The sequence below is a fragment of the Oncorhynchus keta genome, chromosome 1 (genome assembly GCF_023373465.1).
Source record: "Oncorhynchus keta strain PuntledgeMale-10-30-2019 chromosome 1, Oket_V2, whole genome shotgun sequence".
NCBI lineage: Eukaryota > Metazoa > Chordata > Actinopteri > Salmoniformes > Salmonidae > Oncorhynchus > Oncorhynchus keta.
This window is the reverse complement of record NC_068421.1, coordinates 17,667,805-17,691,356: the sequence shown is the minus strand read 5'-3', so window position 1 is coordinate 17,691,356 and position 23,552 is coordinate 17,667,805. Positions and strand designations below refer to the sequence as shown.

Below are 23,552 nucleotides of genomic sequence, written 5' to 3'. Positions count from 1 at the left end.
TGAGGGAGAAAGGAAGGGAGGGGTATAGGGCAGAGGGAGAGTTGAGGGAGAAAGGAAGGGAGGAGTAGAGGGCAGAGGGAGAGGTGAGGGAGAAAGGAAGGGAGGGGTATAGGGCAGAGGGAGAGTTGAGGGAGAAAGGAAGGGAGGAGTAGAGGGCAGAGGGAGAGGTGAGGGAGAAAGGAAGGGAGGGGTATAGGGCAGAGGGAGAGTTGAGGGAGAAAGGAAGGGAGGAGTAGAGGGCAGAGGGAGAGGTGAGGGAGAAAGGAAGGGAGGGGTATAGGGCAGAGGGAGAGTTGAGGGAGAAAGGAAGGGAGGAGTAGAGGGCAGAGGGAGAGGTGAGGGAGAAAGGAAGGGAGGAGTGGAGGGCAGAGGGAGAGGTGAGGGAGAAAGGAAGGGAGGGGTATAGGGCAGAGGGAGAGTTGAGGGAGAAAGGAAGGGAGGAGTAGAGGGCAGAGGGAGAGGTGAGGGAGAAAGGAAGGGAGGGGTATAGGGCAGAGGGAGAGTTGAGGGAGAAAGGAAGGGAGGAGTAGAGGGCAGAGGGAGAGTTGAGGGAGAAAGGAAGGGATGGGTATAGGGCAGAGGGAGAGTTGAGGGAGAAAGGAAGGGAGGAGTAGAGGGCAGAGGGAGAGTTGAGGGAGAAATGAAGGGATTGGTATAGGGCAGAGGGAGAGTTGAGGGAGAAAGGAAGGGAGGAGTAGAGGGCAGAGGGAGAGTTGAGGGAGAAAGGAAGGGATGGGTATAGGGCAGAGGGAGAGTTGAGGGAGAAAGGAAGGGAGGAGTAGAGGGCAGAGGGAGAGTTGAGGGAGAAAGGAAGGGATGGGTATAGGGCAGAGGGAGAGTTGAGGGAGAAAGGAAGGGATGGGTATAGGGCAGAGGGAGAGTTGAGGGAGAAAGGAAGGGATGGGTATAGGGCAGAGGGAGAGTTGAGGGAGAAAGGAAGGGATGGGTATAGGGCAGAGGGAGAGTTGAGGGAGAAAGGAAGGGATGGGTATAGGGCAGAGGGAGAGTTGAGGGAGAAAGGAAGGGATGGGTATAGGGCAGAGGGAGAGTTGAGGGAGAAAGGAAGGGATGGGTAGAGGGCAGAGGGAGAGTTGAGGGAGAAAGGAAGGGAGGAGTAGAGGGCAGAGGGAGAGTTGAGGGAGAAAGGAAGGGATGGGTATAGGGCAGAGGGAGAGTTGAGGGAGAAAGGAAGGGAGGGGTAGAGGGCAGAGGGAGAGTTGAGGGAGAAAGGAAGGGATGGGTATAGGGCAGAGGGAGAGTTGAGGGAGAAAGGAAGGGATGGGTATAGGGCAGAGGGAGAGTTGAGGGAGAAAGGAAGGGATGGGTATAGGGCAGAGGGAGAGTTGAGGGAGAAAGGAAGGGATGGGTATAGGGCAGAGGGAGAGTTGAGGGAGAAAGGAAGGGAGGGGTATAGGGCAGAGGGAGAGTTGAGGGAGAAAGGAAGGGATGGGTATAGGGCAGAGGGAGAGTTGAGGGAGAAAGGAAGGGATGGGTATAGGGCAGAGGGAGAGTTGAGGGAGAAAGGAAGGGATTGGTATAGGGCAGAGGGAGAGTTGAGGGAGAAAGGAAGGGATGGGTATAGGGCAGAGGGAGAGGATGAAAAGGATAGAGGGTGAAAGAGAGAAAACACTGTTCCCATATCCAATAAATAGCTGCAGGTCTCCTTCAGGCTGTGACGGTCATGGAATGTTGGTCAGCCAAATGACCCCATTCACCGTTATAATCATGTAAAAAACATATATATATATATACAGTTGAAGTCTGGAGTTTACATACACCTCAGCCAAATACATTTAAATTCAGTATTTCACAATTCCTGACATTTAATAAAAGTAAAAATGCACGGTCAATTAGGATCACCACTTTATTCTAAGAATGTGAAATGTCAGAAAAATCGTAGAGAGAGTTATTTATTTCAGTTTTTATTTCTTTCATCACATTCCCAGTGGGTCAGAAGTTGACATACACTCAGTTAGTATTTGTAACGGTTTTCTAGGTGTGGAGAAGGAGAGTCGGACCAAAACGCAGCGTGTAGATTGCGATCCATATTTAATCAAACAAACGTAAACACGAAATAACACAAACACTACAAAACAATAAACGTAACGAAAACCGAAACAGCCTATACTTGTCAACTAATACAGCGACAGGAACAAAGACACTAAGGACAATCACCCATGACAAACTCAAAGAATATAGCTGCTTAAATATGGTTCCCAATCAGAGAAAACGATAAACACCTGCCTCTGATTGAGAACCACTCCAGACAGCCATAGACTTTGCTAGATAACCCACTAAGCTACAATCCCAATACCACCACCAAAACCCCAAGACAAACACACCACAATACAAAAACCCCATGCCACACCCTGGCCTGACCCAATACATGAAGATAAATACAAAATACTTCGACCGGGGCGTGATAGTATTTTGTAGCATTGCCTTTAAATTTTTTAACTTGGGTCCAACGTTTCGGGTAGCCTTCCACAAGCTTCCCACAATAAGCTGGGTAAATTCTGGCCCATTCCTCCTGACAGAGCTGGAGTAACTGAGTCAGGTGTGTAGGCCTCCTTGCTCAGATACCCTATTTCAGTTCTGCCCAGAGCTTTCTGATGGCCACTCTAATTCCTTGACTTTGTTGGCCATTTTGCCACAACTTTGGAAGTATGCTTGGGGTTATTGTCCATTTGGAAGACCCATTTGCAACCAAGCTTTAACTTCCTGACTGATGTCTTGAGATGTTGCTTCAATATATCCACATCATTTTCCTCCCTCATAATGCCATCTATTTTGTGAAGTGCACCAGTCCCTCCTGCAGCAAAGCACCCCCACAGAATGATGCTGCCACACCTGTTCTTCACAGTTGGGATGGTGTTCTTCAGCTTGCAAGCCTCCCCCTTTTTCCTCTAAACTTAACGATGGTCATTATGGCCAAACAGTTCCAATTGTGTTTCATCAGACCAGAGGACATTTCTCAAAAAGTATGATCTTTGTCCCCATGTGCAGTTGCAAACTGTAGTCTGGCTTTTTTATGGTGGTTTTAGAGCAGTGGCTTCTTCCTTGGTGAGCAGCCTTTCAGGTTATGTCGATATTGGACTCATTTTACTGTGGATATAGATACTACTGTACCTGTTTCCTCTAGTATCTTCACAAGGTCCTTTGCTGTTGTTCTGGGATTGATTTGCACTTTTCGCACCAAAGTACAATCATCTATAGGAGACAGAGCGTGTCTCCTTCCTGAGCGGATTGATGGCTGCGTGGTCCCATGGTGTTTATACTTGCATTAGGTGTTTGGAAATTGCCCCCAATAATGAACCAGACTTGTGAAGGTCTACAAAAAAAAATTCTGAGGTCTTGGCTGATTTCTTTTGATTTTCCAATGATGTCAGCTTCTAAAGCCCTGAATTTTCCAAGCTGTTTAAAGGCACAGTTAACTTAGTGTATGTAAACGTCAAACGTCTGACCCACTGGAATTGTGATACAGTGAATGATAAGTGAAAAAAATCTGTCTGTAAACTATTGTTGGAAAAATTACTTGTGTCATGCACAGAGTTGATGTCCTAACCGTCTTGCCAAAACTATAGTTTGTTAACAAGTGGTTGAAAAACAAGTTTTAATGACTCCAACCAAAGTGTATGTAAACGTCCGACTTCAACTGTGTGTATATTTATACATAAATACAAAATATAACCCCCCCCTGCTCAATTTTGGTAGATGATGGTGATTAAGGTAGAGGGTGACAGGCTGTGGTGAATATGGTTAAGGGGAAAAGACTGTGGTGATTATGGTAGACTGTGGTGATTATGGTAGATTCTTGTGATAGGCTTTGGGTAGACTGTGTTGATTATGGTAGACTGTGCTGATTGTGGTAGACGGTGGTGATTATGGTAGAGGGTGTGTCACGTAGAGTAGGCCAGAAGGCTAAACTGGATAACCTAACCTCTATCAAAATAAAAGATGGCGGAACCGCAAAAGTTCTTCTGTGCAAAGGTGTTTATTTACAAGTGAATTCCGGAACAAAAAACAACAGTACTGCCATCAACGTCTACCTTATGGGACAGCTTAAAAACAATGCTGCCCCATCCACAGCTCAATCCAAAATAACCTTCCCCATGACTGAAAGAGAGGCTCCTTTTGTAGGGCTAGCCCCTCCCCTCAGAACAATTAACCCTGGTTAATTAATCCATTAATAATACAAACATACATTTTCCATGAACTAAACATACTGAAGGATATACATTGCAACACGGTTTTAAACAATATCACAACATAACATTTACAACATTACCTCACTACTGACAATATCTTTCAATATGCCCATATGCATTAATGAGACATTTGGGACAGGCACTATAAAGCCAACCCAATTCCCTGAGCTCGGGTCCTTTTCCAGCATACCCGGAAGCTACAGAGATGGAGAGAGAGGAACAGAACAAACAAACAATGCGCTCATCCACAACATTGATAAGTATAAAATGCATGCACCAAGACAGAAGTTAATTTGTGTGTCGACCCACATTGTTAACTTATCTTATAATGGCGCAGGGAGGAGTGATGAATATGTGTGTGTGTTAAAGAACCAAATGACTGGTAGCGGCCAGTGACGGACTTCTACGTCACAGGGTGATAGACTGTGGAGATTATGGTAAAGGGGGAAAGACTGTGGTGATTATGGTAGAGGGTGACAGACTGTGGTGATTATGGTAGAGGGTGACAGACTGTGGTGATTATGGTAGAGGGTGACAGACTGTGGTGATTATGGTAGAGGGTGACAGACTGTGGTGATTATGGTAGAGGGTGACAGACTGTGGTGATTATGGTAGAGGGTGACAGACTGTGGTGATTATGGTAGAGGGTGACAGACTGTGGTAGTTATGGTAGAGGGTGACAGACTGTGGTAGTTATGGTAGAGGGTGACAGACTGTGGTGATTATGGTAGAGGGTGACAGACTGTGGTGATTATGATAGAGGGTGACAGACTGTGTTAGTTATGGTAGAGGGTGACAGACTGTGGTAGTTATGGTAGAGGGTGACAGACTGTGGTGATTATGGTAGAGGGTGACAGACTATGGTGATTATGATAGAGGGTGACAGACTGTGGTAGTTATTAAGGTAGAGGGTGACAGACTGTGGTGATTATGTTAGAGGGTGACAGACTGTGGTGATTATGGTAGAGGGTGACAGACTGTGGTGATTATGATAGAGGGTGACAGACTGTGTTAGTTATGATAGAGGGTGACAGACTGTGGTGATTATGATAGAGGGTGACAGACTGTGGTGATTATGATAGAGGGTGACAGACTGTGTTAGTTATGGTAGAGGGTGACAGACTGTGGTGATTATGATAGAGGGTGACAGACTGTGGTGATTATGGTATAGGGTGACAGACTGTGGTGATTATGATAGAGGGTGACAGACTGTGGTGATTATGGTAGAGGGTGACAGACTGTGGTAGTTATGGTAGAGGGTGACAGACTGTGGTGATTATGGTAGAGGGTGACAGACTGTGGTGATTATGGTAGAGGGTGACAGACTGTGGTGATTATGGTAGAGGGTGACAGACTGTGGTGATTATGGTAGAGGGTGACAGACTGTGGTGATTATGGTAGAGGGTGACAGACTGTGGTGATTATGATAGAGGGTGACAGACTGTGCTGATTGTGGTAGAGGGTGACAGACTGTGGTGATTATGATAGAGGGTGACAGACTGTGCTGATTATGGTAGAGGGTGACAGACTGTGGTGATCATGGTAGAGGGTGACAGACTGTGGTGATTATGGTAGAGGGTGACAGACTGTGGTTATTATGGTAGAGGGTGACAGACTGTGGTGATTATGGTAGAGGGTGACAGACTGTGGTAGTTATGGTAGAGGGTGACAGACTGTGGTGATTATGGTAGAGGGTGACAGACTGTGGTGATTATGGTAGAGGGTGACAGACTGTGGTGATTATGGTAGAGGGTGACAGACTGTGGTGATTATGGTAGAGGGTGACAGACTGTGGTGATTATGGTAGAGGGTGACAGACTGTGGTGATTATGGTAGAGGGTGACAGACTGTGGTGATTATGGTAGAGGGTGACAGACTGTGGTGATTATGATAGAGGGTGACAGACTGTGGTGATTATGGTAGAGGGTGACAGACTGTGGTGATTATGGTAGAGGGTGACAGACTGTGGTGATTATGGTAGAGGGTGACAGACTGTGGTGATTGTGATAGAGGGTGACAGACTGTGTTAGTTATGGTAGAGGGTGACAGACTGTGGTGATTATGATAGAGGGTGACAGACTGTGGTGATTATGATAGAGGGTGACAGACTGTGTTAGTTATGGTAGAGGGTGACAGACTGTGGTAGTTATGGTAGAGGGTGACAGACTGTGGTGATTGTGATAGAGGGTGACAGACTGTGTTAGTTATGGTAGAGGGTGACAGACTGTGGTGATTATGATAGAGGGTGACAGACTGTGGTGATTATGATAGAGGGTGACAGACTGTGTTAGTTATGGTAGAGGGTGACAGACTGTGGTAGTTATGGTAGAGGGTGACAGACTGTGGTAGTTATGGTAGAGGGTGACAGACTGTGGTGATTATGGTAGAGGGTGACAGACTGTGGTGATTATGATAGAGGGTGACAGACTGTGTTAGTTATGGTAGAGGGTGACAGACTGTGGTAGTTATGGTAGAGGGTGACAGACTGTGTTAGTTATGGTAGAGGGTGACAGACTGTGGTGATTATGATAGAGGGTGACAGACTGTGTTAGTTATGGTAGAGGGTGACAGACTGTGGTGATTATGATAGAGGGTGACAGACTGTGGTGATTATGATAGAGGGTGACAGACTGTGGTGATTATGGTAGAGGGTGACAGACTGTGGTGATTATGGTAGAGGGTGACAGACTGTGGTGATTATGGTAGAGGGTGACAGACTGTGGTGATTATGATAGAGGGTGACAGACTGTGGTGATTATGGTAGAGGGTGACAGACTGTGGTGATTATGGTAGAGGGTGACAGACTGTGTTAGTTATGGTAGAGGGTGACAGACTGTGGTGATTATGATAGAGGTTGACAGACTGTGGTGATTATGGTAGAGGGTGACAGACTGTGTTAGTTATGGTAGAGGGTGACAGACTGTGGTAGTTATGGTAGAGGGTGACAGTCTGTGGTAGTTATGGTAGAGGGTGACAGACTGTGGTGATTATGATAGAGGGTGACAGACTGTGGTGATTATGATAGAGGGTGACAGACTGTGTTAGTTATGGTAGAGGGTGACAGACTGTGGTGATTATGGTAGAGGGTGACAGACTGTGGTAGTTATGGTAGAGGGTGACAGTCTGTGGTAGTTATGGTAGAGGGTGACAGACTGTGGTGATTATGGTAGAGGGTGACAGACTGTGGTGATTATGATAGAGGGTGACAGACTGTGTTAGTTATGGTAGAGGGTGACAGACTGTGTTAGTTATGGTAGAGGGTGACAGACGGTGGTGATTATGATAGAGGTTGACAGACTGGTGATTATGATAGAGGGTGACAGACTGTGGTGATTATGATAGAGGGTGACAGACTGTGGTGATTATGATAGAGGGTGACAGACTGTGGTAGTTATGGTAGAGGGTGACAGACTGTGGTGATTATGATAGAGGTTGACAGACTGTGGTGATTATGGTAGAGGGTGACAGACTGTGTTAGTTATGGTAGAGGGTGACAGACTGTGGTAGTTATGGTAGAGGGTGACAGTCTGTGGTAGTTATGGTAGAGGGTGACAGACTGTGGTGATTATGATAGAGGGTGACAGACTGTGGTGATTATGATAGAGGGTGACAGACTGTGTTAGTTATGGTAGAGGGTGACAGACTGTGGTGATTATGGTAGAGGGTGACAGACTGTGGTAGTTATGGTAGAGGGTGACAGTCTGTGGTAGTTATGGTAGAGGGTGGCAGACTGTGGTGATTATGGTAGAGGGTGACAGACTGTGGTAGTTATGGTAGAGGGTGACAGACTGTGTTAGTTATGGTAGAGGGTGGCAGACTGTGGTGATTATGGTAGAGGGTGACAGACTGTGGTGATTATGATAGAGGGTGACAGACTGTGTTAGTTATGGTAGAGGGTGACAGACTGTGTTAGTTATGGTAGAGGGTGACAGACGGTGGTGATTATGATAGAGGTTGACAGACTGTGGTGATTATGGTAGAGGGTGACAGACTGTGTTAGTTATGGTAGAGGGTGACAGACTGTGGTAGTTATGGTAGAGGGTGACAGTCTGTGGTAGTTATGGTAGAGGGTGACAGACTGTGGTGATTATGATAGAGGTTGACAGACTGTGGTGATTATGGTAGAGGGTGACAGACTGTGTTAGTTATGGTAGAGGGTGACAGACTGTGGTAGTTATGGTAGAGGGTGACAGTCTGTGGTAGTTATGGTAGAGGGTGACAGACTGTGGTGATTATGATAGAGGGTGACAGACTGTGGTGATTATGATAGAGGGTGACAGACTGTGTTAGTTATGGTAGAGGGTGACAGACTGTGGTGATTATGGTAGAGGGTGACAGACTGTGGTAGTTATGGTAGAGGGTGACAGTCTGTGGTAGTTATGGTAGAGGGTGGCAGACTGTGGTGATTATGGTAGAGGGTGACAGACTGTGGTAGTTATGGTAGAGGGTGACAGACTGTGTTAGTTATGGTAGAGGGTGACAGACTGTGGTGATTATGATAGAGGGTGACAGACTGTGGTGATTATGATAGAGGGTGACAGACTGTGTTAGTTATGGTAGAGGGTGACAGACTGTGTTAGTTATGGTAGAGGGTGATAAACTGTGTGTGCTTTACACTAGTCTCCTGGGTGAGTGTAGCTTTGATATGACACATCCCACTTATTAAACGGAATACATTTGAGTCAGACTTCAAATTGAACACAGTATGAAAGCTATGCCCTCAAACCTACACTACCTGTGCCTTTACAGAGCTGCTATGATGGACTGTTTGAGGGGGGGGGCTGTTTAAAGGGGACTCTGGTAGGGGGACTGTGTGAGAGGGAGTTGGGGGGAGGGGCTGTGTGAGGGGGAGTTGAGTGATGGGGGACTGTGTGAGGGGGACAACGTGGCGGGGACTGTGTGAGTTGTGGGGCGGACTAGATGGGAGAGTTGAGTGAGGGGGGACTGTGTGAGGGTGGACTGTGTGAGGGGTAGTTGAGTGAGGGGGAACTGTGTGAGGGGGAACTGTGTGAGGGGGAACTGTGTGATGGGGGACTGTGTGAGGAGGAGTTGAGTGAGGGGACTGTGTGAGTGGGAGTTGAGTGAGGGGAGACTGTGTGAGGGGGGATTGTGTGAGGGGGAGTTGAGTGGTGGTGATTGCATATAGAGTTAGAGAGAGACTAGATAGATATCCTGAGGAGCAAATACAGAATAGAGACCAGACATATTAGAGAAGCACTAATAATGTTGTAGGCTGAAGTCTGCTGGGAGACCCAGGGGGAGGGAGAGAGGGATTAACAAGAAGAGAGAGAGAGTGAAAGAAAAAGACAAAGAGAGGAAGAGGAAGACAACGAGAGACAGAGAGAGAGAGACAGATACAGAGAGAAAAAGTAAGAGAGATGAGGGAGAGAGTGAGAGAGACGAAGGAAAAAGAGAGAACGAGAGAGAGAGAGAGAGAGAGAGAGAGAGAGAGAGAGAGAGAGAGAGAGAGAGAGAGAGAGAGAGAGAAGGTCAGTGTGAAAGAGAGAGAGAAAGAGAGAGATGGTCAGTGTAAAACAGGAGACCAGTGCAAGGGGCAGGTACACAGCAGAGTAGACTGGTGTGAGGCGCTACAGTACACAGTGACCCAGATCTTACAAGCAGCTCATGAGACAGGACGAAGGTGATGATGACAACAGTGTAGGTTTAAAAAACACTAAATCCATAACAGGAAGATATGACCAGGTCATCTCAACATTGCTATACTACAGTAGTTGAATCACCTAATTAAATTATAGCCACTTGTCTACTATCGGTAGTTCACCACAGCAATACCACAGAAACATGTGAATTAACCTCTGAATTCCCTCTGCATCATAGACTCCAGAAGAAAATCTCGTCAGGATCAAAAAGAAAGAAACACCGCTGTTTCATTAGGTTACTGACCCAACACACAATCACACACATGTTAGAGGACACATAATAATGTGTGTGTGTGTGTGTGTGTGTGTGTGTGTGTGTGTGTGTGTGTGTGTGTGTGTGTGTGTGTGTGTGTGTGTGTGTGTGTGTGTGTAATGCGTAATAGAGGACACATACGTGCGTAGTGTGTGCGTGCGTGCGTGCGTGCGTGCGTGCGTGCGTGCGTGCGTGCGTGCGTGCGTGCGTGCGTGCGTGCGTGCGTGCATGCGTGCGTGCGTGCGTGCGTGCGTGCGTGCGTGTGCGTGCGTGCGTGCGTGCGTGCGTGCGTGCGTCACTAACCCACTTTAGAGAAAGAAAGATAAAACTACAGCATCCATGGCATGCCTTCTACAAAGACTGGCCCCATCTGTTCCCGTCACGCTCTCCTAACTGAGGCCAGCATAAACAACCTGTGTGTGTTCGCGAGCGTGTGTGGTGGCAATTTCAAATCTATCTGTATGTGTATGGGTATTTTATTTGGTGTGTTTTTGTCTGGGTTTTTTTTTGTAGGTTATGGGATTGTGGTTTAGTGAAGTAGTCTAGGAAAGTCTATGGTTGCCTGGAGTGGTTCTCAATCAGAGGCAAGTGTTTATCGTTGTCTCTGATTGGGAACCATATTTAGGCAGCCATATTCTTTAGGAATTTCGTGGGTGATTGTTTCTGTCTCTGTGTTTGTTGCACCAGATAGGGCTGTTTTGGTTTTTCACGTTTATTGTTTTTGTATATTGTTTGTATTTTCATCTTTATTAAAGATGTTTATAAATAACCACGCTGCATTTTAGTCCTCCTCTCCTTTGACAGAAGAAAACCGTAACAGTATGTGTGTAAATATCTATCTGTACAATAAATATATCAAGACAAGAGATCTATACACACACCTTCTCACCCAAACATATTTTCTTTCAATATCAAATTAATTTGTGTATTGGACTGGATTCTATTCTGATAATTGTTAGTGGTCCTAAAGGTGGTCCTAAACTACAGGGATTACACATTGGTTAAGAAAGAATGACTATTTTTCCAGTTCTATTTCCCAAATCCCCCATCCATGCCAAAACACACACTCACACACTATCCCTGTGCTTTGGTACTTTGATGATGGTGTTAAGCTCTCCTCACTAGCTTGTCTGTTCTCCTGTCTGAGCTTCACTTAAATTAACCTGTCTATTTCCCCACGAAGGCAACAGTTGTCATCCCATATGCTATTCACTTACAGAGAGAGCAAGAGTTGGCAGACACACTGCTCACACATACACACACACACACACACACATATGGTGACATTATTGGAGTGGTGGGAGGAAAATGTAACCATAGAGTAATTTCCGATTGTTTTTTTGTCCTCTCTGGTGTCGCTGCCCTGGTGGCCCAGTGGCCCGGCGCCCTGGTGCCTTGGTGGCCTGGAAGCCTGTGCCCTGGTGCCCTGGTGGTCTGGTGGCCTTATGGTCTTGGTGGCCTGGTGGTCTGGTGCCCTATTGTCCTGGTGGTCTGGTGGTCTGGTGCCCTGGTGGTCTGGTGCCCTGTTGGTCTGGTGGCCTTGTGGTCTGGTGGTCTGGTGCCCTATTGCCCTGGTGGTCTGGTGCCCTGGTGGTCTGGTGCCCTGTTGGTCTGGTGGCCTTGTGGTCTTGGTGGTCTGGTGGTCTGTTGCCCCATTTCCCTGGTGGCCTGGTGATCTGGTGCCCTGGTGGCCTGGTGGCCCTGTGGCCTGGTGGTCTGGTGCCCTGGTGGTCTGGTGCCCTGGTGGTCTGGTGCCCTGGGGGCCTGGTGCCCTGGTGGCCTGGTGGTCTGGTGGTCTGGTGGCCTGGTGGGTTGGTGCCCTGGTGGCCTGGTGCCCTGGTGGTCTGGTGGGTTGGTGGCCTGGTGGCCTGGTGGTCTGGTGCCCTGGTGGCCTGATGATCTGGTGCCCTGGTGGCCCTGTGGCCTGGTGGTCTGGTGCCCTGGTGGTCTGGTGGTCTGGTGGCCTGGTGGTCTGGTGCCCTGGTGGTCTGGTGGCCTGGTGGGTTGGTGCCCTGGTGCCCTGGTGGTCTGGTGGGTTGGTGGCCTGGTGGCCTGGTGCCCTGGTGGCCTGGTGGTCTGGTGCCCCTGTGGCCTGGTGCCCCTGTGCCATGGTGGTTTGATGCCCTGGTGGCCTGATGCCCTGGTGGCCTGATGCCCTGGTGGCCTGATGCCCTGATGCCCTGGTGGCCTGACGCCCTGATGCCCTGGTGGACAGACAGTTTTCACAAATAAAATGTTGGGCAATAATAATAAGGTGTTAATGATCATGTAAGAGGAGTGAGAGGAGATAGTGTTCATATTAATATACTTTGAGATCATTTCATTGAATGTGTTCATGGATGTTGTATTGGGGCCTTTGTGTCTTCTCTAATGTAGTATAGGAAAGTGTGGTATTTAAATAGGACACGGTGTCAGGAAAGGGTCTGACATAGAGATAGGGTTGACATCCAGAAGTGCACCAGGAATCCAACAGCACATCACAGCCATCACAGGTTAGAGTAGACAGTGATGGATGACCGTCACACGTGGAGTGTGTTCAGTATGTAAGAGAGACGGCTTTCTCTAGTGTCCTAATGGGGAGGTGTTCTCTGATACATCTCTACTGAGGAGAGAGGGGGGGTTTCTCTGACACATCTCTACTGAGGAGAGGGGGGGGTTCTCTGATACATCTCTACTGAAGAGAGAGGGGGGTTCTCTGATACAGCTCTACTGAGGAGAGGGGGTTCTCTGATACATCTCTACTGAGGAGAGGGAGGTTGCTCTGACACATCTCTACTGAGGAGAGGGGGGTTTCTCTGACACATCTCTACTGAGGAGAGAGGGGGGTTCTCTGATACAGCTCTACTGAGGAGAGGGGGGGTTCTCTGATACAGCTCTACTGAGGAGAGGGGGGTTGCTCTGACACATCTCTACTGAGGAGAGAGGGGGTTCTCTGATACAGCTCTACTGAGGAGAGGGGGTTCTCTGATACAGCTCTACTGAGGAGAGGGGGGTTGCTCTGACACATCTCTACTGAGGAGAGAGGGGGGTTCTCTGATACAGCTCTACTGAGGAGAGAGGGGGTTCTCTGATACAGCTCTACTGAGGAGAGGGGGGTTGCTCTGACACATCTCTACTGAGGAGAGGGGGTTCTCTGATACAGCTCTACTGAGGAGAGGGGGGGTTGCTCTGACACATCTCTACTGAGGAGAGGGGGGGTTCTCTGACATCTCTACTGAGGAGATGGGGGTTTCTCTGACACATCTCTACTGAGGAGAGGGGGTTTCTCTGACACATCTCTACTGAGGAGAGGGGGGTTCTCTGATACAGCTCTACTGAGGAGAGGGGGTTTCTCTGATACATCTCTACTGAGGAGAGGGGGGTTTCTCTGACATCTCTACTGAGGGAGAGGGGGTTTCTCTGACACATCTCTACTGAGGAGAGGGGGGGTTTCTCTGACACATCTCTACTGAGGAGAGGGGGGGTTTCTCTGACACATCTCTACTGAGGAGAGGGGGGGTTTCTCTGACACATCTCTACTGAGGAGAGGGGGGGTTCTCTGACACATCTCTACTGAGGAGAGGGGGTTTCTCTGACACATCTCTACTGAGGAGAGGGGGGTTCTCTGACACATCTCTACTGAGGAGAGGGGGGGTTTCTCTGACACATCTCTACTGAGGAGAGGGGGGGTTTCTCTGACACATCTCTACTGAGGAGAGGGGGGGTTTCTCTGACACATCTCTACTGAGGAGAGGGGGTTTCTCTGACACATCTCTACTGAGGAGAGGGGGGGTTTCTCTGACACATCTCTACTGAGGAGAGGGGGGGTTTCTCTGACACATCTCTACTGAGGAGAGGGGGGGTTTCTCTGACACATCTCTACTGAGGAGAGGGGGGGTTTCTCTGACACATCTCTACTGAGGAGAGGGGGTTTCTCTGACACATCTCTACTGAGGAGAGGGGGGTTTCTCTGACACATCTCTACTGAGGAGAGGGGGGGTTCTCTGATACAGCTCTACTGAGGAGAGGGGGTTGCTCTGACACATCTCTACTGAGGAGAGGGGGTTGCTCTGACACATCTCTACTGAGGAGAGGGGGTTCTCTGACACATCTCTACTGAGGAGAGGGGGTTCTCTGACACATCTCTACTGAGGAGAGGGGGTTTCTCTGACACATCTCTACTGAGGAGAGGGGGGTTGCTCTGACACATCTCTACTGAGGAGAGGGGGGGTTCTCTGACACATCTCTACTGAGGAGAGGGGGGGTTTCTCTGACATCTCTACTGAGGAGAGGGGGGGTTTCTCTGACACATCTCTACTGAGGAGAGGGGGGGTTTCTCTGACACATCTCTACTGAGGAGAGGGGGGGTTTCTCTGACACATCTCTACTGAGGAGAGGGGGGTTTCTCTGACATCTCTACTGAGGAGAGGGGGGGTTTCTCTGACACATCTCTACTGAGGAAAGGGGGGGTTTCTCTGACACATCTCTACTGAGGAGAGGGGGGTTTCTCTGACATCTCTACTGAGGAAAGGGGGTTGCTCTGACACATCTCTACTGAGGAGAAGGGGGGATGTGCTCTGGCACATCTGAGGAGAGGCGTGGGGGACTGCACCCCTAATGATTACTTTTTCTTTTGCTTATCCTATAAATGACTTAGACATACGATGTGTGAGGATGAAAGTGTGTGTTTGGGGTTTAGACTGTGTTTTGTCACCTGAGGAGCCTGATAGATCAATGTTTGAGTACGTGTGTGTGCGCATGTGTGTGTGACTCATGAGTCACATTTCAACTAGACATGGAATTGATATGTGCCACATGGGAGACGACATTCTCTCCATGTCTCCTTCTGTTCATTTCCTCTGAGGTCAGCTAGACCCAGCTGGTGGAGGGGAACAGGTCACACACTATCAACACTGCTCCTCTCTGCTCATCAGAGAGAGAGAGAGAGAGAGAGAGAGAGGAGAGAGAGAGAGAGAGAGAGAGAGAGAGAGAGAGAGAGAGAGAGAGAGAGAGAGAGAGAGAGAGAGAGAGAGAGAGAGAGAGAGAGAGAGAGAGAGAGAGAGAGAGAGAGAGAGAGAGAGAGAGAGAGAGAGAGAGAGAGAGAGAGAGAGAGAGAGAGAGAGAGAGAGAGAAAGAGAGTGCGCGAGTGCGCGTGAGCGAGCAAGAGATCTGAGCGTGTCAACTTTGACAAATGGAGAGGGGGAGCTGGTGAGATTGGTGCGGAAGCGATTGATTGGTGAAAAGGAGAGCGGAGGAAGAGAACAAGGCAGAAGTGGAGGATGGTGGTTAGCACTCCGGGCTGGGAGTGTGTGTAAGGGCATGTCCAGACAGTTGGCTGAAGTGTCAGGGAAGAGTGTAGCCAACAGCCTCTAAAAGCTTCTGTTCTGTTTTACTGTTGTGTGAAAAACAAACAAAATACACACACACCCTTAATCGCTCTCTCTATCTCACACACGCAGTCACAGTTGCACGCACGCGCACGCACACACGCTGGAGACACTGGGTTGTAATGGGTTTGCGAGGTGTTTGATGTCTCCTGCTGCTGCTGTTAAAAGGTGAGGGGAACACTGGGGTGAGGGAGTGGGTCTACTTTTCTCTGTCTGTCTCTAATTGCTTGTGTTATTCCTTTCCCTCGCTAAACAATCTTTACTCTCCTCTCCTCTCCACAGGGAGCACTCTCAGACACAGGACATTCTGTCTTAATTCTATAAAAGCCTCTGGTGTTTTCTCCACTCACACCTCGCTCTTCCTCTTTTCAATTCAATTCAATTCAATTCATCTCTCCCCCAGCTTCACACCTCAGAGAGTAAATCATTGGGCCTCAGAGAGTGTCCAGTATATAGTATTTCTATTTATTAAGGATCCCCTTGAATTCCTGCCAAGTTAGCAGCTAGTCTTCCTGGGGTCACGCAACATTAAGGCAGTTATATACAATTCAAAATATTACATTACATAACACTTTTCACAACACATTAAGTGTGTGCCCTCAGGCCACTACTCTACTGTCACGTATCTACAATACAAAATCCACATGTACGTGTGTGGAGAGTGCATGTGTAACGGTTATCTTGTGGTGAAGGAGAGGCGGACCAAAATGCAGTGTGGTTTCTATTCATGGTTCTTTAATGAAGAAAACTATACATGAACAGACTAACAAAAACAAGAAACGTGAAAACCTAAAACAGCCCTATCTGGTGCAAACACAGAGACAGGAACAATCACCCACAAACACACAGTGAAACCCAGGCTACCTAAGTATGATTCTCAATCAGAGACAACTGGGCAGACTGGCGGCACTGGCGGCGCTGGGCAGACTGGCGGCACTGGGCAGACGGGTTACTCCGGCAGCGCTGGAGAGGAGGAAGGCTCTGGCAGTGCTGGACAGGCGGGAGACTCCGGCAGCGCTGGAGAGGAGGAAGGCTCTGACAGCGCTGGAAAGGCGAGGCGCACTGTATGCCTGATGCGTGGTGCTGGCACTGGTGGTACTGGGCCGAGGACACGCACAGGAAGCCTGGTGCGGGGAGCTGCCACCGGAGGGCTGGTGCGTGGAGGTGGTACCGGATAGACCGGACCGTGCAGGCGCACTGGAGCTCTTGAGCACCGAGCCTGCCCAACCTTACCCGGTTGAATGGTCCCGGTCGCCCTGCCAGTGCGGCGAGGTGGAATAGCCCGCACTGGGCTATGCAGGTGAACCGGGGACACCGTGAGCAAGGCTGGTGCCATGTAAGCCGGCCCAAGGAGACGCACTGGAGACCAGATGCGTAGAGCCGGCATCATGGCACTTGGCTCGATGCCCACTCTAGCCCGGCCGATACGCGGAGCTGGAATGTACCGCACCGGCTATGCACCCGCACTGGGGACACTGTGCGCTCCACCGCATAACACGGTGCCTGCCCGGTCTCTCTCGCCCTCCGGGAAGCACAGGGAGTTGGCTCATGTCTCCTACCTGGCTTCATCCACCTCCTGTGTGCCCCCCTCCAAGAAATTTTTGGGGCTGCCTCTCGGGCTTCCTTGCCAGCCGTGTTCCCTCATGTCGCCGGCTCCTCTGCTCTCCTAGCTGCCTCCACCAGATCCCATGGAAGGCGATCTTTTCCCGCCAGGATCTCCTCCCATGTGTAGCAACCCTTGCCATCCAATACATCGTCCCATACCCAAATCATAGAAAAACAAACATAGACTGCCCACTCCAACTCACGCCCTGACCATACTAAATAATGACAAAACAAAGGAAATAAAGGTCAGAACGTGACAGCATGTCTTATCATGTGTGTGTCTCTTCACAGTCTCCGCTGTTCCATAAGGTGTATTTTTATCTGTTTTTTTATCTCATTCTACGGCTTGCATCAGTTATCCGCTGTGGAATAGAATTTAATGTAGTCATGGCTTTATGTAGTACTGTGTGCCTCCCATAGTCTGTTCTGGACTTGGGGATTGTGAAGAGACCTTTAGTGGCATGTCTTGTGGGGTATGCATGGGTATCTGAGCTGTGTACTTGTAGTTTAAACAGACAGCTCTGTAGATTCAGCTTGTCAACATTTCTTAGTGATGAAGTCAATCTCTCCTCCACTTTGAGACATTATAGATTTACATATATAGTATTAATGTGAGCTCTCCATGTATATTTAAGGGTCAGCTGTGATGCCCTTTTCTGAGCCAATTGTCATTTTTAGGGGGCCCTCTTTGTGGCACCTAACCACACGACCAAACAGTAGTCCAGGTGCGACAACAGTAGGGCCTGTCGGACCTGCCTTGTTAATAGAGTTGTTAAGAAGGTAGAAACTAGGGCCTGTAGGACCTGCCTATTGACAGTGTTGTTAAGAAGGTAGAAACTAGGGCCTGTAGGAACTGCCTTGTTGATAGAGCTGTTAAGAAGGTAGAAACTAGGGCCTGTAGGACCTGCCTTGTTGATAGAATTGTTAAGAAGGTAGAAACTAGGGCCTGTAGGACCTGCCTATTGACAGTGTTGTTAAGAAGGTAGAAACTAGGGCCTGTAGGACCTGCCTTGTTGACAGTGTTGTTAAGAAGGTAGAAACTAGGGCCTGTAAGACCTGCCTTGTTGACAGTGTTGTTAAGAAGGTAGAAACTAGGGCCTGTAGGACCTGCCTGTAGACAGTGTTGTTAAGAAGGTAGAAACTAGGGCCTGTAGGACCTGCCTGTTGACAGTGTTGTTAAGAAGGTAGAAACTAGGGCCTGTAGGACCTGCCTTGTTGACAGTGTTGTTAAGAAGGTAGAAACTAGGGCCTGTAGGACCTGCCTGTTGACAGTGTTGTTAAGAAGGTAGAAACTAGGGCCTGTAGGACCTGCCTGTTGACAGTGTTGTTAAGAAGGTAGAACAGCGCTTTATTATGGACATACTTCTCCCCAGCAACTATTGTATCAACATGTTTTGACCATGACAGTTTACAATCCAGGTTTACTCCAAGCAGTTTAGTCACATCAACTTGCTGAATTTCCACACTATTTATTACAAGATTTAAATGAGGTTTAGGATTTAGTGAATGATTTGTCCCAAATATCTAAGACTAACTTACTCATAGTCAACCATTCTGAAACTAACTGCAGCTCTTTAAGTGTCTAGTGCTAAGTATGGTCAGCCATAGCCCCACAGAGGGAGAGGAGGGGAGCAAGGGAGCTCACCATCCCACTGTGATTAGTAGAGGCTTATCGCCAAACACACACACACACACAGTTCACCTTCCACAAAACTAGAAAGGAGTGCAAGAGACAAGAGACCATGAAGACATAATCACAGCCATGAGCAATGTTTGAGGAGTGAGTGAGTGAGTGAGTGAGTGAGTGGAGTGGAGTGAGTGAGTGAGTGGGAGGGAGGAGGGAGGGAGGGAGGGAGGGAGGGAGGGAGGAGGGAGGGAGGGAGGGAGGAGGGAGGGAGGGAGGGAGGGAGGGAGGGAGGGAGGGAGGGAGGGAGGGAGGGAAGGAGGAGAATTTAGTGAGACCTTGAAAAGCAAACTGGGTGTTCTGTGGTTCAGATGTACTATTGCCACAGGCTATAAGCTCACCGTAATACATACACCTGTAACCTTTTGTATTCTTCTGAATTAAACGGTGATATACTCCACATATGTTCACATTTGCATATCTCAGTGGAGTGTTGTAGTGGATATTGGAACAAGAACCCAGAGTCTGAGCTATATCTCTTGTGAGATCATTAGGATAATAGTATTCTGCTCTGAACTCCTACACTAAAGTAATTAAGTAGCCTGGAGGTTGCCTCTCTCCTTTTTCTGTAGCGGTAGTCAGTACAAGTACACCCCCTGGACAGGACGCTAGTCTATCGCAGGGCCGTATCCCCAATCTATCTCCTTAATACTGAGTGTCAAGCAGAGATGCATTGGGTCCCATTTTTACAGTATTTGCTATGACTCAGCAGGGGATCAAACTCCCAACCTTCCAATCTCTGGACAGACTCTCCAACAACAAGGCCACTGAGTTGGTCACTAAACATTGGTCTGTACAAGAATAATACGCTGATTTGACACTACTCTATTAGCAAAACCCTGATCTGAAGTAAGGCAGATAAAGCAGATCTGAGATCAATGAGGTAGCACTCCTCCTCCATAATTTGCCATAATCTGATATAAGAGCACTGATTTGAGATCAGTGAAATAGCTCTACTCCATGCTGAGCCTGATCTAAAATGACAGATATTGCTGATCTAGGATCTACTGCACTCCTCTACACTGAGCCTTGGTTTTTGAGCCAGATCTAAAAAATAGGAGAGACCAGCAAGGCTGTTCTGAGATCAGAAAGGCTGTACTGAGATCAGCAAGGCTGTACTGAGATCAGTGAGGTAACAGAATGTCGTCATCCATGTTGAACCATGGTTTTCCAGTCGCAGCACGTCAGGCAGGATTTGTACTGCTTCCTGTCTGGCCCGGCCAGCGATTTATAGAGCGCTCCCATAATGCACTTCCTCTCTGAAAAGGAGGACATAAATCTGACGCTTGTTTTGTCACGCCTTTTTTATTGGCTGATGGGGTCCTCTTTCCTTTCGCTCTTCTGCTTATTATATCGAACACACACACACACACACACACCAAATAATATTATTGAATGAACAATGTACACTGAGTATACAAAACACGCCGACAAATTCAACGTGCAACACAATATTACGAATTTGTTCCTAATGTTTGGTATAATCCGTTTATAGTTCAGGTGTTCTAAAGAGGATGCATAGCCTATATTGAAATAATACATTCTTTTTCTGATGAAGGTGGACGTTTCTGTTAATCACAACTCTTTATTTGATTTATTTGTGCACTGAATAATACATTTCTGCATTCTGTACCTCATTTTCACATATACATTCATCGAACAACAGCAGCCCAAATACTCCTGCAGAAGGCCAATACGTATCACCAAGTAATACTTTGTATCCTCTATTGACTGAGTCATATTACATTTTTAGTATGTGTATACTTTCTGATTGAAAGTTAGTGGTGTGTTACACCCCAAAAAAAAAAAAAAAAAAAAAGGTTCCTCCATGGAAACAGACACTGAGGGTAAATTAAAATACACATACTGCTGGTAATGAGCTATCTAAATTCCGAGTTCATATTGCATGGAATTACACAAAATCGCAGCTCCCGGCAGCTCTGGCAACAACAAAAAAATGCACTGCTTTCTACTCACCCGAAAAAAAAATATCCCCACCACGCAGCTGAGCGTGAGACATGGTGGGTTCGTTTAAGCCACAGCGTGCAGTGCAACCGTGAATGCAATAATGTCTTTGTAAATAGCTTCGCCACTTATTTGCTGCTGCTTAGCTGCTGTCAACATGGGCCAACACACATACTTACGGTCCGGGCATACACACACAAACACACAGCTCTAGATTTTGAGCGGGTGACTTGATGGTGACTTTGATTAATTAAAGGGAGTTGATTATTCATTCACGGTTCTTGCAATGAAACGGTGGCTAAACGGAAAATGACAGTGGAATAGCGCACCTCAAAAAGTTAGAGGAGAACAACCAATTCAAGAGTTTTCTCTAGTTACTTAAATGTCATAGATGCACCGTTCAACTGTTGAATTTTAAGGGAAGGCAGAAGAAAACAAATGACATTTTTCAGAATGTTACTGTATGTCTCACACGCGTGTTTCTCTCGCTTTTACACGGACTTAAAGATGCAACTTCAAAATGCGGCTTGTGGGCCAGGATAACAGCACAAACTGTAAATTGAACAATGGGTTCTCATTTTCTCCCGAATTTAGAGCTGCGTTGCGGCCCTGGGGACTCAATTAGAACCGTGTTGTGCCAGAGTTTCCACCCCAATTGACTGGGCGGTAATTTGTTTACTTCTTACTTCGCAGCCGAGCAGGGGCACGAAAAGCCCTACAGTCCTGAGATACTACCATGCAATCTCCAGATGGACAAAGTCTACACATTTGTGGGTGGAGTTGAGGACAGACCATGTGTACAGTTACACGCAAACACCAACAAACACATGTATTGGTAAATTTAGCACCACGGACACCGCATTAAAACACGCTCAGTCATTTATTGCAAATCAGCACCATTGACAGCGCATTCTCTCCCGCTATCTCTCTCACACATTGTTGGCCGTTGGTTTGAGCTCTGCTCAGGGTCAGGCTATAATCATATTCAAATGAAAATGCAGGTGAAGCACAAGCTTGGACTCCCTAATCAGGCCATTGGTTATTATCATACGTCTCCATACTACTGGGCTACTAACATATAGAGTCAAAATATGCCTATTGGGCGCACGAGAAGCCAGGCGCAAAGGCTGCTTTCTATCCGACGCACAGGGACTCGCGCTGAGCAACACCTAATCATGCCTCCGACACCTGCCAATGCTGCCAGGTGCATCAGAAGCCCCAGTCTACGGGGAATATATTACGTGTACCTGGTGCCAGATCAACCAGTTCACCTGTGGCACCGGAGTTGCTCGTGAGCAGCTCGAGAGCAGTTAGTCTCCTATGTGCGGTAACACTGATATATTTATCCCACCAAGGGAGTGCGGTCCCCAATAACATCCATTACCGATATCAATAAATCATAATTCTGCAATAACAGCATTAGCCTATACGGCCTGTGATGATAATGCTATGGCTGATCATTACAATTAAACGGCTAATAATAATAATAATAAGCATCATCATCATCACCACCATCAGTACCATCACCATCAGCAGCATTGGCAGCATCATACTATCTATTAATATTACCACCTCATATCTCTTAGACAACCTAAGATCTGTCTTGGCAGATTAGAGAAGGCAGGCTAAAATATGTCTATCACATGGCGAGAGACTATATTAATAGACTATGTCACAGTGAAAACTTGGACACATCGTTACACTCAACGCAACGGCATCACTCCTCCTGTCCCAGAGGCACCTCTGCTCGGAAATAGACTCACTCCTCCGCCAGCCTCCCTACAATCAACAAATCCACCCCGAGCCCCGGAAGCTCTACAAATGACAGCCTTATAACCATATCATATCATAGGGTCTAAATGAACAGAATCACAGCGCGATCAGCCCACATTAGTGGTCAAAATGCTCCGATATGGACCATCTCTTCCTATGCTCCCTCCCATCGCGACCTCTTCTACAAGAAGCACATTGCAAAGTGAGAGCGCACCACGCAGGACGGTTGGGGTAGGTAGCGCCAAGTTCCCCTTCACCTACCTTTCACGGTGTGACAAGCACAGAGCCCCAAAGCAAACCCGGCCACCAGCAGCACCACCTCGGATATACGCTGCATATTCATGGCGTGGTGTGAGCGAAATACAGACAGGGCACGGTGACCTCTCTCCTCTCTCTCCGATCTTTTCCACCCGCTCCTTCAATTCAGCCTGTCCCAACGTTCTCTCTTCTTCAAGCTGTAAAACTGTTCACTGATGATATGCCGGACTCGGACTAAAGATAGCGAGCTAAGAGTGGAATAATACGCGCGTGGTATACGAAAAGCGAGGCAGGGAAGGAGGCTTGTTCCGCGAAGAAACCGTGAAGATGCGCGGTATAGTTACCAGAGCTCGTTCGTTGCTTGGTCGATGCACAACTAACTGCTTAGTGATAAGACCTGACCGTAGACCATCGCTACCCCGGACTGGACTGTTACGTCACGGGGAGGAGAGGAATAGATTCATATTAATATTTTATTCTCTCATACCGCTCCCTCCTATTACTAAACAGTACCGCGATCACACATTCTCCTCTCCTTGTCTGAAATTATTAATCTGACCGATTTGATCATGATAATTAATTGTGAATGTTATACTGATGAGTAGCTCATTAGACTACCACTGTCACGAGACCAATCCAAGGATGTATCTTACCCACTTATCTCCACATACTGAATATATATCCATAGCTGCAGGACTATGTTTTGAGTATGGGGTGCCGAGTGCAGGGAGATTGAAAGAAATCACCTTTCTAATAAAGTTATTGGGGGCATGGCAACAG

At 47.7% G+C, this 23,552-nt stretch overlaps 1 protein-coding gene across 1 annotated transcript in view; it reads right to left on the bottom strand.

Moving 5' to 3' along the window:
* The window catches only part of LOC118373793 (calsyntenin-2-like), a 516,795-nt gene extending 493,587 nt beyond the window's left edge, over positions 1-23,208 (bottom strand). The window contains exon 1 of the mRNA XM_052511588.1: positions 22,776-23,208. Within this exon, the coding sequence (XP_052367548.1) occupies positions 22,776-22,857 (82 nt within the window). The 5' untranslated portion in view covers positions 22,858-23,208. The remainder of the gene's footprint in view (positions 1-22,775) is intronic.
* Between the last annotated feature and the right edge of the window lie 344 nt (positions 23,209-23,552).